The sequence below is a fragment of the Penicillium taxi genome (genome assembly GCF_028828555.1).
Source record: "Penicillium taxi strain IBT 34144 chromosome Unknown utg000001l_segment0_segment0, whole genome shotgun sequence".
Taxonomy (NCBI): Eukaryota; Fungi; Ascomycota; class Eurotiomycetes; order Eurotiales; family Aspergillaceae; genus Penicillium; species Penicillium taxi.
In genome coordinates this window covers 3,922,136-3,936,659 of record NW_026643203.1, presented here as the reverse complement: position 1 = coordinate 3,936,659, position 14,524 = coordinate 3,922,136, and the positions used below count along the sequence as shown (strand labels likewise).

Here is a 14,524-nt window from a genome sequence, read left to right as displayed (position 1 = left end):
TAAATAGGAGATAATAGGATAAACGGGTTTGCAGTAGTCAATCGGAAAATGGAGGAGAGTAGAACAAAGAGTAGAAGGAGAGAAGAAGAGAGAGATAAAGGGGCTTGACTAGCCTATCTGCATAGTACTTTGTATTAAAATAGCCGATTTTTTTTCGCAAATTTCCCCGTTACTTGAATTGCGACGTAATAAAGAGCTACTAAATAGATGATTCATACTAGTATTGCATCAATTCCAATTGAAAAGCTTGAAAACTTTGAAAAATGCCTGCGAAACAAGTTGGATGTCTATAGTCGAAAGCTGGAGCTTGCCGATCTGTACTCGCGACTTTTGACTGAATGGATAAATTCATCTTCCGAGGAAGCTGCAGAGCCTGCAGAGATTCTCACCGACCAGGACACTCTGGAAGGTCAGAGATTGAGACTTGAGAAGCTCTGTGATAAGTTTGAGAGAGCAGTCTTTGAGCCTTACCAAACTGACCGAGTGGAGATCGATTCATTTCTGGATGATATTTTCCAAACGGAGCAGGCCAAGAGTTCTCTGGATCGCTTGCGCGACGATTTACGGAGGGGCCTCACTTGTATATGGAACCAGGAGGATCCTTTTGACATCGACACATTATCCAACTGCATCCAAGCTCTCAAGAGATCCGATGTGATTACAGAGGAGAAACGAGAAACTTTAAAGTACTTCCTCAACAACAATGTCGCCTTGGCCGAAATTGCCGACGTCTTGAACATGAGATACGCGGACTTGAAGAACTGGGACTGGAATGTCGGGGTCGATGGTATCCCTGTACTTCCCCGCCAACAACTCAATGGCAAATACCGGATATGTATGGATGATGATTTCCTGCAAATGATCTTTATGGAATATATCTGCGTCCAAATTTGCGATACTCTCAAAGACGCTCTGAAGAGATTCATGACTGGTTCGTGGTGGAAATTCAAGCAAGGGCCTCAGATGATGGATAGGGATACCATTAGACGAAAGTATTTCGTTGGCCCTGCAGAAGAGTATACTGTTGAGGAGCTCCGTGAAAATGATTTTCAATCCACATTCTTCATGTCATCTCTACCGGACAATTCAACAGAACATGGCTTTGGATACGACGAGGATGAGGAGACGTTCGAAGGGAAAAGTGTGAGGCAGGAGCTACTCAGAAAGGTTGCTACGGAGACCTTTTTTCGCCACCAGTTTCATGGTGAGGCTGCTATTCTACAGACGGATTTCCAGTGGTTTGGAACATCAATGCCACACAGCACCATCTACGCTATTTTGGAGTTCACCGGCTTTCCACAGGAATGGATAGAGCTTCTTCAAAAATATCTAGAAGCGCCATTGAATATGGATCAGTCATTTGAAGGGCATGAAAAGGTGGGGCCCCGAAAGCGCGGACGAGGAATACCGATCGGACACACTTCAGCAAAGTTGATTGGTGAATTAGTTCTCTTCATCATGGATTTTGCGGTCAACCAAAAGACTGGCTTACTTCTTTACCGTCTTCATGACGATATTTGGCTCACTGGCTCACCTGAAAAGTGTGCACAGGCATGGGAAGTCATGCAGGAGTTTGCCAAATTGATGGGTCTTGAATTCAACCGAAACAAGTCCGGATCTGTATGTCTCGGAGACTCAGTTGACGTTCAAGTGAGATCTCGAATGCCTCTAGGTCCAGTCAAGGTCGGCTTTTTGATGCTGAACACGGAGGGTATGTGGGTCATTGTTCAATCTCAAGTTGATGCACATATTCAGCAGCTTAAGCTTCAACTTGAGAGCTGCCAGAGTGTCATCTCATGGGTTCGCACCTGGAACAGCTGTATTGGAAGGTTCTTCAAGAGCACCTTTGGTACGCCAGCATGGTGTTTCGGACGTCCTCATGTTGACGCTATCCTTGAAACCTACAAGAAAATGTATGGGGTCATTTTTGAAACTGGGGATTGCAAAACTGGTGGGACTATCACAAAGCATCTGAAAAATATGATTGAGCTTAAATTTGGGCTCTCTGAAATTCCAGATGCGTTTTTCTTCCTGCCGGAGAAGCTTGGAGGTCTCAACTTGCGCAATCCATTTATTTCAATTTTCAGGTTCCGCGACGATTTGGATAGCTCTCCAGATGCGTACATGAAGGGATCCCTCATCCATGAACGTAAGAGCTATATCTCTGCGGCAAGTGACTTCGAGAAAATGAGTGCAAACGCTCGACGTCGCAGATGGGAATCCCTAGAGGAAGATCATGAACCGACTGAACTTACAGAAGCTTTTTTGCACACTGATAAGGAAAAATTCATTTCTTTTGATGAGTGGAGTAAGTTTCGGGAGAGTACAAGCTCCAAGTTGGCTGATCTATATCTTCAGTTCATGAGGGTCCCCTTATGTGGTTTGAAAAAGCCAAGGTCAGATCAAAACTTTCGCACAACATTGCAAAGTGTAAGAAGTGAATTTGGTCTTAGGAATACCGCAGAACTACATTGGACCCTTGCCTTCTTTGCTGATAGTCTTCTGGCAAACTTTGGTGGATTGAATCTTGTCGATAAACAATTCTTACCAATCGGCGTCTTGGAGATGATCAAAGAGAAGAAGGTGAGTTGGCAGATGGTACTTTAGTTGCATATATGTTCCAAAGATTTTACTTTTCGATCGCATTGAAATATTGAATTTGATGTTCTTCGCGCTAGGAAATTTTGCAGAAGATCTTTACAGAGTAGGCCACATGTGCATAGTGATTGATTGACCAACAGGGCTCCACAACTCTAGCCCACCTGGGTAAACCTGGGGTGGAATTAAATCGCCATTAGGCCCTACTTGATCATAGTGTCCCTCAGCAACGTGAGGTCCAATTACATCGAGATGAAGAAAGGCCTGAGCAGGTTGAAACATGAAGCTTTTGGCTCTTGTGATGGATCCCATGGTTAATGATCTATATGCGGTCAGCCAAGGTCATGTAGATCCCAAAGCCTCGGGACTACAGACTTACTGACAATTTTTTTCTCACACCCTTCTCGAAGAAATGGTAAGAGTGCCCTGGAAACAAGTTGAATACTGTTCACATTAATTGTCAAGTGCTCAGGCAAGTTGTCCCTTGTCTGTTGAGTCAAAATCTTGATATTCAAGTTTATACTCCAACCTACATGGCCTACGGGGCCATAGGCGCATGAAAAATCCCCTAAAACCGTATTTAGATAACGTATTTTACGGCAGAATGTTTCATTGGGATCCGCTTATTACTAATTGATCCCGTGATAGTACTCTCCTTATTGGTCTATCTTGATTCCTAATACATACATAAGTGGGTCAAAAGTGTTAATCTAGTTATAGGCGGTGAAGGTCCATTATTACATTACAATACTATACGTTTTTTCATGAATGTGTGGAGTTGGTTTGAAGTTTATTTTGTCGGTTTTTCTACAACATTGATTGTGAACCATTTGGATTGTTCTATTTCACATGAGTTCGATTATAATCTATAATGCTCGGACTCTCGACTCTCCACAAGGAGTTCGAAGCAAGCCCTGGAATTCCAGCATATTCGTTCAGAATTGCACTCCATAGTTAGTTTTAGCACTAATTTGCATGTGGACTCCATGAACGAAGCTTTTTCCCGTACTTTCAAAAGGCGTCAGCAAATTTTCATTTTCCGGTATATAGTAGTTACTCACTCTTTCCAGTATGAAAGGAAGGGGTACCATAGCTACAGAGATAAATCCCAGAACACTGCAAGCCCATCCAATTCCAAGTGATTCTAGCATTCGCGGAGCAGCTAGAGGCAAGGCTCCTCCAAACGAACTTCTGAAGAAAGTATTACCGGCGAATACGCCTGCCGAATATCTCGGATAAGATTCGCCAAGGTAGTTGAGGATTGATTGGAATGTCAGATAAAAGCCAGGTGCAAAGAATGCTGTGCCAATAATCGGAACAATCCACGGAGTGCTTATTAATATCATTAGCAATATGGATGAAACGAGTCATGAGAGGAAGAAATACGTTGCTCTTGAGCTCCATCCAAAGACGAATAGACATATTGGAATGCAGATAGCACCGATCTTTCCAGGAACTAGCCGTGCCTCAGGCTCTAAACACACACTGATATCACGCAATTTAGGCTGATACGAAAAGTAAAGCCAGAGGACATAAAGTGTCACCGAGATTATCGCGCCGACTAGGATACCAAAAAAGGCTACTGACAGAAATTAGCATGGAACATTTCTGGAGAATAATAAACATACTGGCCTGCTGGATAGCACTGAAGTGATAAATACCACCGAAAACTACAACTTCTGTTAGTGTTGACTGCTTTAAGCTCGGAAATTTGGAAGAATCTTAATACCAAATGGGAAAAATTCGAACCACAGGTATAGTATACCGTAGATTAGCATTGTGTGGAGATTCATAAATAAAATGACGGGATCCATGCAAGACAGCTTGAGATCATGCACAACTTGCCGAATAATCGTTGAGACGAAACTAGCTTTGGGTGCTGTCATCTCAGACTGGGTTTGGGCTGAAGGATTGCCTGTTGCTGCACGGATTCTATGTGCACGGCGACGTAAGATATTTGTGGATAGCGTTTCAGGTAGGAAGAAAAATATGAAGAGAGTGGTAAAGGCATTTGTACCGGTGATAAGCCAAAGGCTTGCTGTCCATATTTTCCAACGTTCGCTTTTATATTCGTAAGTAATGTGACTCAGAATTACCTATCCTATAAAACTTATAGTACAGCAGTACCCAAAAGCTTTATTTCTGTCGTTAGATATTATGAGTTGAGATCTCTCTACTGAATGCATATGCTTTTCTGTAGGTGTGTGTAGGTCTAATTCTTCTAAAGTAACTGAAGAACCATATTGACTGGAGCCCCACCATTCCCACTAGTCCCCTTTGGGCCTGAACTATCCTTCAGTCCGTTAGTCATCATGATACGAAAAAGACGTATTCAGACAATTTCAGACTAGTTAACATAGGAATTATCACCAAATAAGTGAGCTCTTAGAGAAAATAAACATACCGGTCCTAAGATTGGCCCACACACACCACTGACTGCATAGAGAGCAATAACATAAGGCACCTCATCTGAGTCGAAAACTTCTATCAATGTGGTGCCTCCGAGACTAATAGGAGCGCTGCCAAAAAGACCTCCAAAGAATCGAAGTATCAATACTGTCTGCATATTCTTTGCGAAAGATATACCAATATTGAACAAGCAAAATGTCAAGGAACCGGCTAAGTATATAGGCGTACGTCCAATTGAGGGTATGTTGGAAAATGGCGTGAGCTAGAAAATCAGAAAACACTGTAAGTCCAAGGGATTAGAGAACAAACTCACAATGAGAGGCCCAATACCATAGGCAATCACAAAAAGTGACAATCCAAGCGTTCCTTCGACAGTTGTAGCATTAAAGTATTTCTCAATTCCTGGAATGCTTGGAGTGAAAATTGCTGATGCCGCGTAAAAACTGAAATTCAGTAGCATGATATCAAGTATGACAAATGTTTTCACCAGCCTAGGCCAATTCTTCGGAATATCTAGGTCTTCGGGGCCTGAGAAATCAAAAAAATGCTCCAGATCAGACCTTAATATTATTTGGTCATCTATAAATTCTGATTCTGAGGGCTTTTCCCATTCCTTCATGTCGATTTCAGGATATGGAAAGCATCTGTCTTGAAATAAGTAGTTCAAACATCGCCCAAATGAGCTTTCGCGTAGAAGTGTTTCCATATTAATATGTGCAAGCTATCTGGGATCTCGGGTGATTTTAAATATGGTGATAGAATGTCCATAGCTAAATTGAAGATCGAGCGAACACTCTTATACTGTTATGTTATGGTCTCGGAATTCCGTTATGACTAGTTATTCTCGGAATTCCGTTATGACTAGTCATTCTCGGATCCCGCTGTATATGGTTAGTCATCTCATCTCTCGGAATTCCGAATATGAGCGAAGCAAGTTACAACCTTTATTCCCCTTCAACTTCTTTTTGAATTGTTCCATCTCAATCTCCCTTCTAGTTTATAATCAAATTAAATCAATATCTCAGCTCAGCAAAGAACTCTTCAATAAGGTTCAAATCGGGTGAATATGGTGGTAGAGGGATCAGTTTGACTCTAGCTTCTGAACACATCTTCTATATCTGACCAGAATGGTGAAATGATGCGTTTTCCATGACCAAATCAGCTATATAGCCCTGGAGCTCCTTATATGTCGCACAATTCCCCCCTTTCTGTTTCCTATGGCAATTTTAGATTCTAGAACTCAAGATCATCGCCGAAGATCAGCGACTTAAGACTGGTCCGCGGGGAAAAACATACAACATTCAGGATTCGCATAAGGTCACCCACCATACTACTAGCTGACCGACGTGGCTTAAGTACAACTAAGACGACGGGACGCCCTGTTTTCCACACCCTCGGGTGGTCGTATGTGATGGAATCTTAATAATTCAGGTACATATGCATATAAGCTTAGCTTAGGGAAAAAAGAAGAGACAGGTTCACTGGAATGGCTACTATGATCCGCTAAGGCGCCATACTGCATGGGCATCCGGGCAATATATCTCTAGAAGGATGTGAAGGGGCTTGATTGAGTATAAAAGTTGGAAGTCGATTCAGGCAAAATTGGAATAAATAAACGAAAGATTTCCGGGATCTTGATATATCTAGCCCGTAATTTATTTGAGAAAAGCAAAAATATGTAATTTTGAAGCCAGCACGACGATGAACCTCAAAACATCTATCCCACCAGTTGAAAACAACCTTGAGATGCTGATTCAAATTTTCTCACCATATTAATGGTCAAAACTACCTAGGTACTCAAAACGAGCTCACATCCGCTTGCAGCACCTTCTGGAAGTCCGTACCGAGGCGATTGAAGCCTTTGAAATATTAGAATAGAATGATAATCGAGGAAGGGTGTATACAAACCCCCAATAAAAGTTCGAACTGATAGCATGTTGCAATCCTCGGAGATAGAGATCAATATTTTGCTGGAGTTCTGAGTCAGATGAATGACAGTCCAGAAAATTCTTCGACAGCACTTCAAATTCGTCGGCATATCCGGTGATTAAATCAATAGTTTCACGAATGGCCGTTGGCAGACTGCCACTCCTAGAAAAAAGGATAGGTACTATGTTGTCTAAATTATCAGAGACCTAGACTTGTCAATTCTCTCTTCTTTATTTATGAGGTCTGGCACTCACTATCTCTTTCTGAAGTGAAAGGACATTGTCGGTTGACTAGGTTATTACCGAAGCAGACAGCTATTGATATCGTTTCTGTACGTATATAATAGGTGTATGCATATTGGGTAAAAGTGAAGTGTCATTCTAAAATGCTCAGATGAAGGAAGATATAGTAGCTGCCATGCCAAGATCACATGATCTTGGTATGTCAGCTGATATTCGTTCCAACAATAAGCTTACCCAAGACAATTTACAACAATATTCTGAAAGTATTTCCTAATCAACTCAAATTTCCTAAACTTTCTCAATGCCAATGGTATCACTAGACTATGTTGAATGAACAAGTAGTAAATACAGTAGTCCCCATATATGTCCGGTAGCATCATAAATACCTGTGGAAGATTTTGCAGGAAAGAAAATCAAAACACTTGGTGATAGGACACATGTATGACAGATGCAATATTTGACAAAAGTAGCAAAGCCGCAACTGAAATATAATCAAGCTTGCGCACATGCGGTCGAAGGACAGTATCCATGGCTACATGCAAAAGCACATAGACCAAGGTAAGAATTGTCCTCTGACTTGAGAGGTGTGCCATTTCCTCCAGATTTAGGTGGAACGGGAACTTGCGCTCCATACTGAATACATGTGCATGGACCAGAAGGACAATAGCCGTAGCGACAAGCAAAGGCGCATAGTCCAATAAAGTTACCTTGTCCTTGTCCTGCAATACACACATTGCCACCATTACTACCATCACCACTAGTGGGGGAAGTTGGTTGGATTGAACTGATTGTTGTTGTCACGGCAGAACAGCCTCCTGCTGGTTTAGTGGTTGGAGGAGTCAGAGCGTCAGGTGGTGTCGATGTTGGCGGAGGTGGTGTTGAAGAACCAGGAGGCGATGAGGTTTTAGAGGGAGATGAAGTAGTAGGAGGTGATGAAGTTGGAGGGGATGTGGAGCTGCCGGGTGTAGTGGGTATACTTGAAGTCGAAGTAGTTGGTGGCGTAGGAGGTTTAGTTCCAAGGGATGGAGTCGGACGACAAGTTGTAACACGTAATCCCTGGGTGAACGCACCCAGTCCTTCTGGCAGAAGTGGATCACTGGGTCCTGGTGGAAGAGTGCCAACTGCATATAGATTAGTCAACCTGTAGAATTCCTAGAATAAAAATGAATCTCTTACCGTAGGCGTTGAAGTTATAAAGACCACACTGGCAGCCATCAATGATTGGCTTCAAGCTGGTTCCCGAGAGAACGTCTTTGCCTCCACGACTGACGGAAAATACTTGAGTTCCAATATGCATCGGAACAGCTTGGGCATATGCTCCTGCTGGTGCATCAAAATTGTATACTGTGCCTCCACTATTGACTGTTACCGATGCAGGGGCCGTCAAAAGAGAAACCACGAATACAGAGTCAGACATTGACTGCCAGCCATCTGGGCGACCCTCAAAGTAGTTTCCACTACCATTATTCGCTGGCCCCATACATGTATCTGTTGCATCGCAGTTCACATCGCGTGGCGCTGGACGATACCAGTAGATTAACTCATCCTTTGTAATATACTTATCTGGGGAAGATGCACCGGCTTTAAAAGCGGCTATGAATGGCTTAGACATGTCTAACCATCCGGAATGAGGCCTATAAATTGTTAGTATCTCGTGAAGTGATGAAGTCAATATTTTTATTCTCTTACATATCATTAGCCCATCTTGATGCACCATCGTCTGTATGAGGAGAACTCAAGGGCCCAATATAGTGAGACTCGCCGTAGTCATTCCATGTTATAATCTCGATGAAACGTGATCCCAAAGACAATACCTCTCTCCATCGATTGTACCACAATAAGTCAGATGGGAATACCCAATTTTTGCTGTAAGAAACTTCTGCGCCGAAGTGGGTAAAAAACCAAGGTGAAACAGCTACCATAATATTTAGAAACTGAAACCTTGGAAAAACCCTTTCAAGGAACAAACTGAGACTCACGTGCAATATATGCTTTGCCAGACAAAGCCTTGATATAGACATCGTCACCATCTTTCACTGTGACATTTTGACTCGCTGTCGGAGCTTTATTCTCGCCATTATTGGGCCAGCCTATCCAATTCAAAAGGCCATCAACAGGCGCTATATTGGTCCCCTGAGATGGATGAAAGTTGGGCGCAAAGAAGATAGGTTTTCCAACAGCCGCACGTAATGCAGCAACATCTAATCCATCACCAGAAAACGATGAGACAAAGATCTTGTTATCGACCATCAATTGGCCTGGCTTGGAAGCGTATTTAACAATTCTCTGGCCAATTGTCGAAACCTGTTCAGGCTTCCACCAGTTGAAATCAAATGATAGAAAGACTTTCATAGAATTTGTGGCGGCAGATTCAAAAGCAAACTCAAGCTGTTGTTCAGTAAATGGGTCTGTCCCGATATTCAGTGCGAAGGCGTCAATTCCAAGTGCTTTTGCTCTTTTCATGTCGTCATCGTAATCTGCAGCGCTTTTTCTAGTGCTGGTGATTCCCATCTGTCTCTTTTGTTAGTAGATTTACATTTTGTCGACCTCAGGATCTCCAATGCTGAAAGGAGTTGAGAGCCTGGGGTGCTTCAAGACCAATTTGATGTAGATAGACTTACCATGAAATGAGAGAAGACCAGTCGATTTGGTGCATCCAAGATGGATTCATTTTTGTTCGTATGAGGAAGTACACTAGCTACTATACCCAATGCGAGCATAAAAGCCAGAAATAGTCGTTCCACAATCATTGTATCGGTTACTCCAGATGTTCCTTATTTCAGAGGTGTATGTTTCAATTTTCACTCCATCATAGAAGCGTGGGCATCGGAGATCTTAATAAAGCTCCAGCCGCTCGGAACTTTTCTTCTAGAGCATGGCAACTGATCTTCCGAGTGTAACTATATTTTGCGAGACTTTTTGGGAGGAGTCATCACATTCCTTCGAAAATCATATACCAGAAACCCCTACCGAAGTTGCTTACTCGGCGTGGCTCAAAATGACAATTTGCCTCTTAAAGCTTAAGGAAAAAGCCTTCGGAGGATCCAGGGGTCTCTAACAAGCAAGTTTGATTAAAGTAATTTCATACTTTGATTTGTAGACTTTATTCATTACATTCAGAGTGAACTGTACTTTAAATGATAAAGCAACGGCTATCAATGTACTTTGACGACATTTAGATTATCCATCTCACGACGGATACATATCAAAATATTGAATTATGATATTATACACGGACACGACACACATTCAGAGTTGTAGTGACCCGTGGGCATGGTCTATATGCTTGGCTGGTGATTGGAGACGACCCCGATTGTACTACAAGAATCTGCACATCAACGGCCACGCAAATTTGCTTGTCAGGCGGGAATGGGGTAACATCCCGAATGTAACCCAATCTGTTCGCTGACCGTCAATAATAAGCTTGGTGCCTATGACGAGCAGATTCCAAGGTAATTCCACAGTTGTTCTATGGTTGTAATCACAACAACGGAGGCGAGTCACCTCGTCACGTTCTCTACAACTCTTATTTGCTGATGACCAGCCAGAAATTGCCCAAATCACAAACTCAAATCTTCTCAGACTATGCTCATATCATACATTAAGTTAAGGAGAAAACAAGTTAAAGAACTGAATGACGTTCCGCTCAAGTATTCATGCCGGCATGAGATTACCTAGGGACTGTCACGAGGTCACTGTGTGACTATGGCTAGTTTAAACAACATGCCCTATTTACTCCGTCAATATCATTTTCATTATATTCAAAGCTCCAAGAAACACTTACGACCGAGTGGCCTTGCTCTCTTTGAGATCGTGGAGGCCTGGTCTTGCTTAATTTTGGCCAGTCGAGCCCTATTAAAACAGGAAAATCAGATCAATGTATCACATGGGGTTGAGCAGGCTTTGGATCAAATATGGGGTCAGTGAGATTTCAATAATCAAAAGCTTACTCTTCTGCTGCCTCCCGCTCAAGGTGCTTTACATGATCCCAAGCCTGCTTGACCGCTGATCTGGACGCCATGAGCGCTTTATCAGCTTCTCTCTCTGCTGCCTCAGCACGAATGACCTGCTCCCGAGCGGCTGTGATGGACGGGTCTTCTACCCTTCGATGAACAACAGTGCGATGGCCACTATGACCAACAGAAGAAGAGGATCTGGTTGACATAGATGAGTGAGATGAGTGACTTCCAGACGATCTCCGACTTCGGCTGCGATGTAGATGCTCACCGCCACTTCGACTAGACGATGAGCTAACAGTGGAATAACGATGAAATAAAGACATCATGAAGATAAAAACTTCTTAGTTGATAGATTTTGAAAAGTAGACCCAAATTATTACTAGCCTTCACTTGCTTTCTCAAGAACTTGCCAGAATTATATTACGACGTAACGGGTAACAACTCAGAGGCTTTAAGTAGGTATTTTCTATGAGATCTGTTTGAATCTGCGTAGAATCGACGTCAAGCAAGGTGTCAAAGCTTTTGGTAATCTTTTAAACTGAACCCTGCATATATTATATGATGACGTCAGTACATGGAACAATGCTCGTTATTCTATGTGTGATTTCAAGGCCTTCTGTCTATTGCATCAAATGAACCTTCGTCATTTTTTGAAATGTGAGCTTTACGCCTATAGTAAATTTGTGATTGGCTTTAATTTTATCGCGCCACTCGAGGGGTGTCAATGATTTGTACTCATATGACCAATCAAGTCGGTTCACCTGGCCGATTTTATGATCATACCCCAGTCAAGACACAGGTCAAAATTTACCGACATCATGGAGTGTAGATTCTCCAATAGAAACTTTGGAAGAATACGGTGATCTCAGGAGGCAAATACACTGACATAGTGCCCAGCTGTGTTCAAGCCGAATTTTAAATATTTCATGCTCAACCTCGGAGTAAGCTGCCAGTAAAATATAAATCAAATGGATTTTCTAAGGTAGAAACTGTCCTATTCTAGAATTCCAGCCTTGGAAATCGGTCCATCCTAGGATTGGCCAGGGTAGGGACCGAGAAGATCGGAACGAGGACCGTTGAAAAACAACGGCCTATTGTATCCGTCAAGGGCCTTAGAGGACAGAACTTTATATATTAACTTAGTTAGAATTGAACTAGTCATCTATACTTGAATAGGACATAAAAATTACCTAGGTAGTGGAATAAACTATAGGTAGTGTATCCTATAACCTTGCTTCAAATGTACGTCACACATTCAAAATTATTAGGCCTTTCTCTATTGTACCTGCAACCCTCTCTCTATCTCTCTCTCTCTCTCTCTCTCTCTCTCTCTCTCTTTTGTTTCTCAATTTAACTCAATTCTATCCATAGCAGCCGGAGTCATTCATGTATATTCCAAGTTTATGGTTTGGACTGATCCATACCTAACTTGTGGAGCGAGGCTTAGATCGGAGGGCCCTGGAAAGACATATTAGAATGGAGATTTTGACCTCGGGAGGTCCCCGAGATCTTTATATGTCGTCCACTTGCAACTTGTGGGAGTAATTTCTCATAGTTTCATATCAAAATAGTTCTTACGAAGCCTTGAAAGTTGTTTGTATGTATCAAATTACCCGTAGAATGGGCTAGCAACCATTCAAGATATACCAAAAACGAACGGGTTCAAATTTCAGAGCGCTAGTGATGTTCAGGGGTTAAAACTCTCATGGATAATTTGACTACCCAGGGGCTATGCATCTAGGAAAGTTACTAAGAAAAGAACAGTTGATATAATGTTAACTTTTAGCGTAAATATTCAACCCGCTGCACGCCAAGTCTGAAAATTTCAAATTCGGGTGGAAATGGTGGGGCCACATCTGATCGTCCACATAAACTATTTCCAAAACGGGCGCACGCGTTATTCAATTTTCAATAACCTTATTCTAGAAGGAATCAAGATAAACAATCGAATCTATTATCTCGTGTAACCAAGTGATTCTATTGGAAAACAAATTGAGTTACACCCCATACACTAAGCCATATTCTGGGTACATGTCGTGGGAGCCGCGCGGCATCTGCGTATACTACGAATCACCATTCCGGGCTTACAACCAAAATAGGATTTCAGCCCTGAATTATCAAACTAGGTACAATTTGGAATATCAAAAATCGTTAATACCAGACGAAAAAGGAAAAGTCAATTGCGGTGGGCCGGCAGCTAGTACAATGTCCACGTCAACCGACTCGTGGCCCACTGTCCTGAAAATCAAAGATTCACACTTTTAAATCTCTTCATCCCCTAGCCAATAAATACCAGATATCATTATTTAATATTCAGCGCACTAGACAAGATGAAGAATACCCTATTACTACTGCTGGCGGCGCAATGTTCGCTGGTGGTTTGCCACCCGTACGATGCCGCTGCTACAGCTATAATAGCTTTGCCTGAATCGCAGGTCACGGCTTCCATTCAATCATTGACACTCGATGACAACGAGGCCAGAAAATTTAAGATCGGGAAATACTGGGAACGAGATGTGGTAGTGGCACGAGCGACAGAATCAACTTCAAGTACAACGACCAGCTCGACTAGTACAACTTCCTCGACTAGTACAACTTCCACGACTAGTACAACTTCTTCGACGACTAGTACCTCCACTACCTCAACCACATCTTCCACTTCTACTACTTCTTCTACTACATCAACTGTCTCATCTACTACCTCGTCGTCTACTACTGCTACTACCTCTTCTTCTTCAACTTTCACTAGCTCTACGACGACAACAAATACCGCCACCACGACAACATCCACATCATCTGCGACAAGCACTGAAACTGAGAGTGCTGAGTTGAAAGAATGGAACCACAGAGGCAACATAGCAGCAATCGTTATAGGATGCTGCGTTATCATGTTGTTTGTAGGAGTTGGCTTGCTGTACTGCTACCGAGATCGAGCCAAGGCGAAGCGTATCGCAGCAAGAAAGCTTAGCGAGCAATCAGAAATCATGAAGCAGCCAATTGAGGACCCTTCAATGAAAGGTTCAGATACCTATCTCCTAGCCGACCGCCAACTACCCAGAGCGGAAAGCCCATTGTTGAATGCAGACTACAACAACCCTTCTCACCAGAGCATTCCAGGAGTCAGAGGCCATTCCTCGCCTTCTGATGTTACTGACCACGAGAATTGGCATCAATGATTGGTTTCAATGGTTGGTCGTGACTCATAGTCAGTTAATATCGATAAAATAATTCTTGTCATTACACCACTTATGATCTGTTTATCTTAATGTACATGTTTCTTCTTCCCAAGGTTCAATGTCATATACCTAGTCCCACCTCTCGACGTAGGCACAAACAATTTATACATAATAGCACTGGACAAGCCCTTATGCATAGGTATCTCTCGAA

General features: G+C 42.5%; 5 protein-coding genes across 5 annotated transcripts; 2 read left to right on the top strand and 3 right to left on the bottom strand.

Moving 5' to 3' along the window:
• Positions 1–207: 207 nt before the first annotated feature.
• N7495_001417 (uncharacterized protein) lies at positions 208–2,607 on the top strand (the record flags this gene model as incomplete). Its single annotated transcript, XM_057204087.1, has 1 exon — positions 208–2,607. One exon carries the CDS (start codon positions 208–210, stop codon positions 2,605–2,607), a length of 2,400 nt encoding a protein of 799 aa, XP_057068160.1.
• Positions 2,608–2,697: 90 nt separating this feature from the next.
• On the bottom strand, positions 2,698–2,910 carry N7495_001416 (uncharacterized protein; the record flags this gene model as incomplete). The annotated part of the gene is made up of 1 exon (XM_057204086.1): positions 2,698–2,910. The coding sequence occupies one exon, from the start codon at positions 2,908–2,910 to the stop codon at positions 2,698–2,700; it is 213 nt and encodes a 70-aa protein (XP_057068159.1).
• Positions 2,911–7,670: 4,760 nt separating this feature from the next.
• On the bottom strand, positions 7,671–9,928 carry N7495_001415 (glycoside hydrolase family 71 protein; the record flags this gene model as incomplete). The annotated part of the gene is made up of 5 exons (XM_057204085.1): positions 7,671–8,299; positions 8,355–8,812; positions 8,868–9,093; positions 9,158–9,689; positions 9,800–9,928. 5 exons carry the CDS (start codon positions 9,926–9,928, stop codon positions 7,671–7,673), a joined length of 1,974 nt encoding a protein of 657 aa, XP_057068158.1.
• Positions 9,929–10,939: 1,011 nt separating this feature from the next.
• N7495_001414 (uncharacterized protein) lies at positions 10,940–11,460 on the bottom strand (the record flags this gene model as incomplete). The annotated part of the gene is made up of 2 exons (XM_057204084.1): positions 10,940–11,030; positions 11,129–11,460. The coding sequence occupies 2 exons, from the start codon at positions 11,458–11,460 to the stop codon at positions 10,940–10,942; spliced, it is 423 nt and encodes a 140-aa protein (XP_057068157.1).
• A 2,007-nt stretch (positions 11,461–13,467) lies between these two features.
• Positions 13,468–14,313, top strand: N7495_001413 (uncharacterized protein; the record flags this gene model as incomplete). Its single annotated transcript, XM_057204083.1, has 1 exon — positions 13,468–14,313. One exon carries the CDS (start codon positions 13,468–13,470, stop codon positions 14,311–14,313), a length of 846 nt encoding a protein of 281 aa, XP_057068156.1.
• Positions 14,314–14,524: the final 211 nt, after the last annotated feature.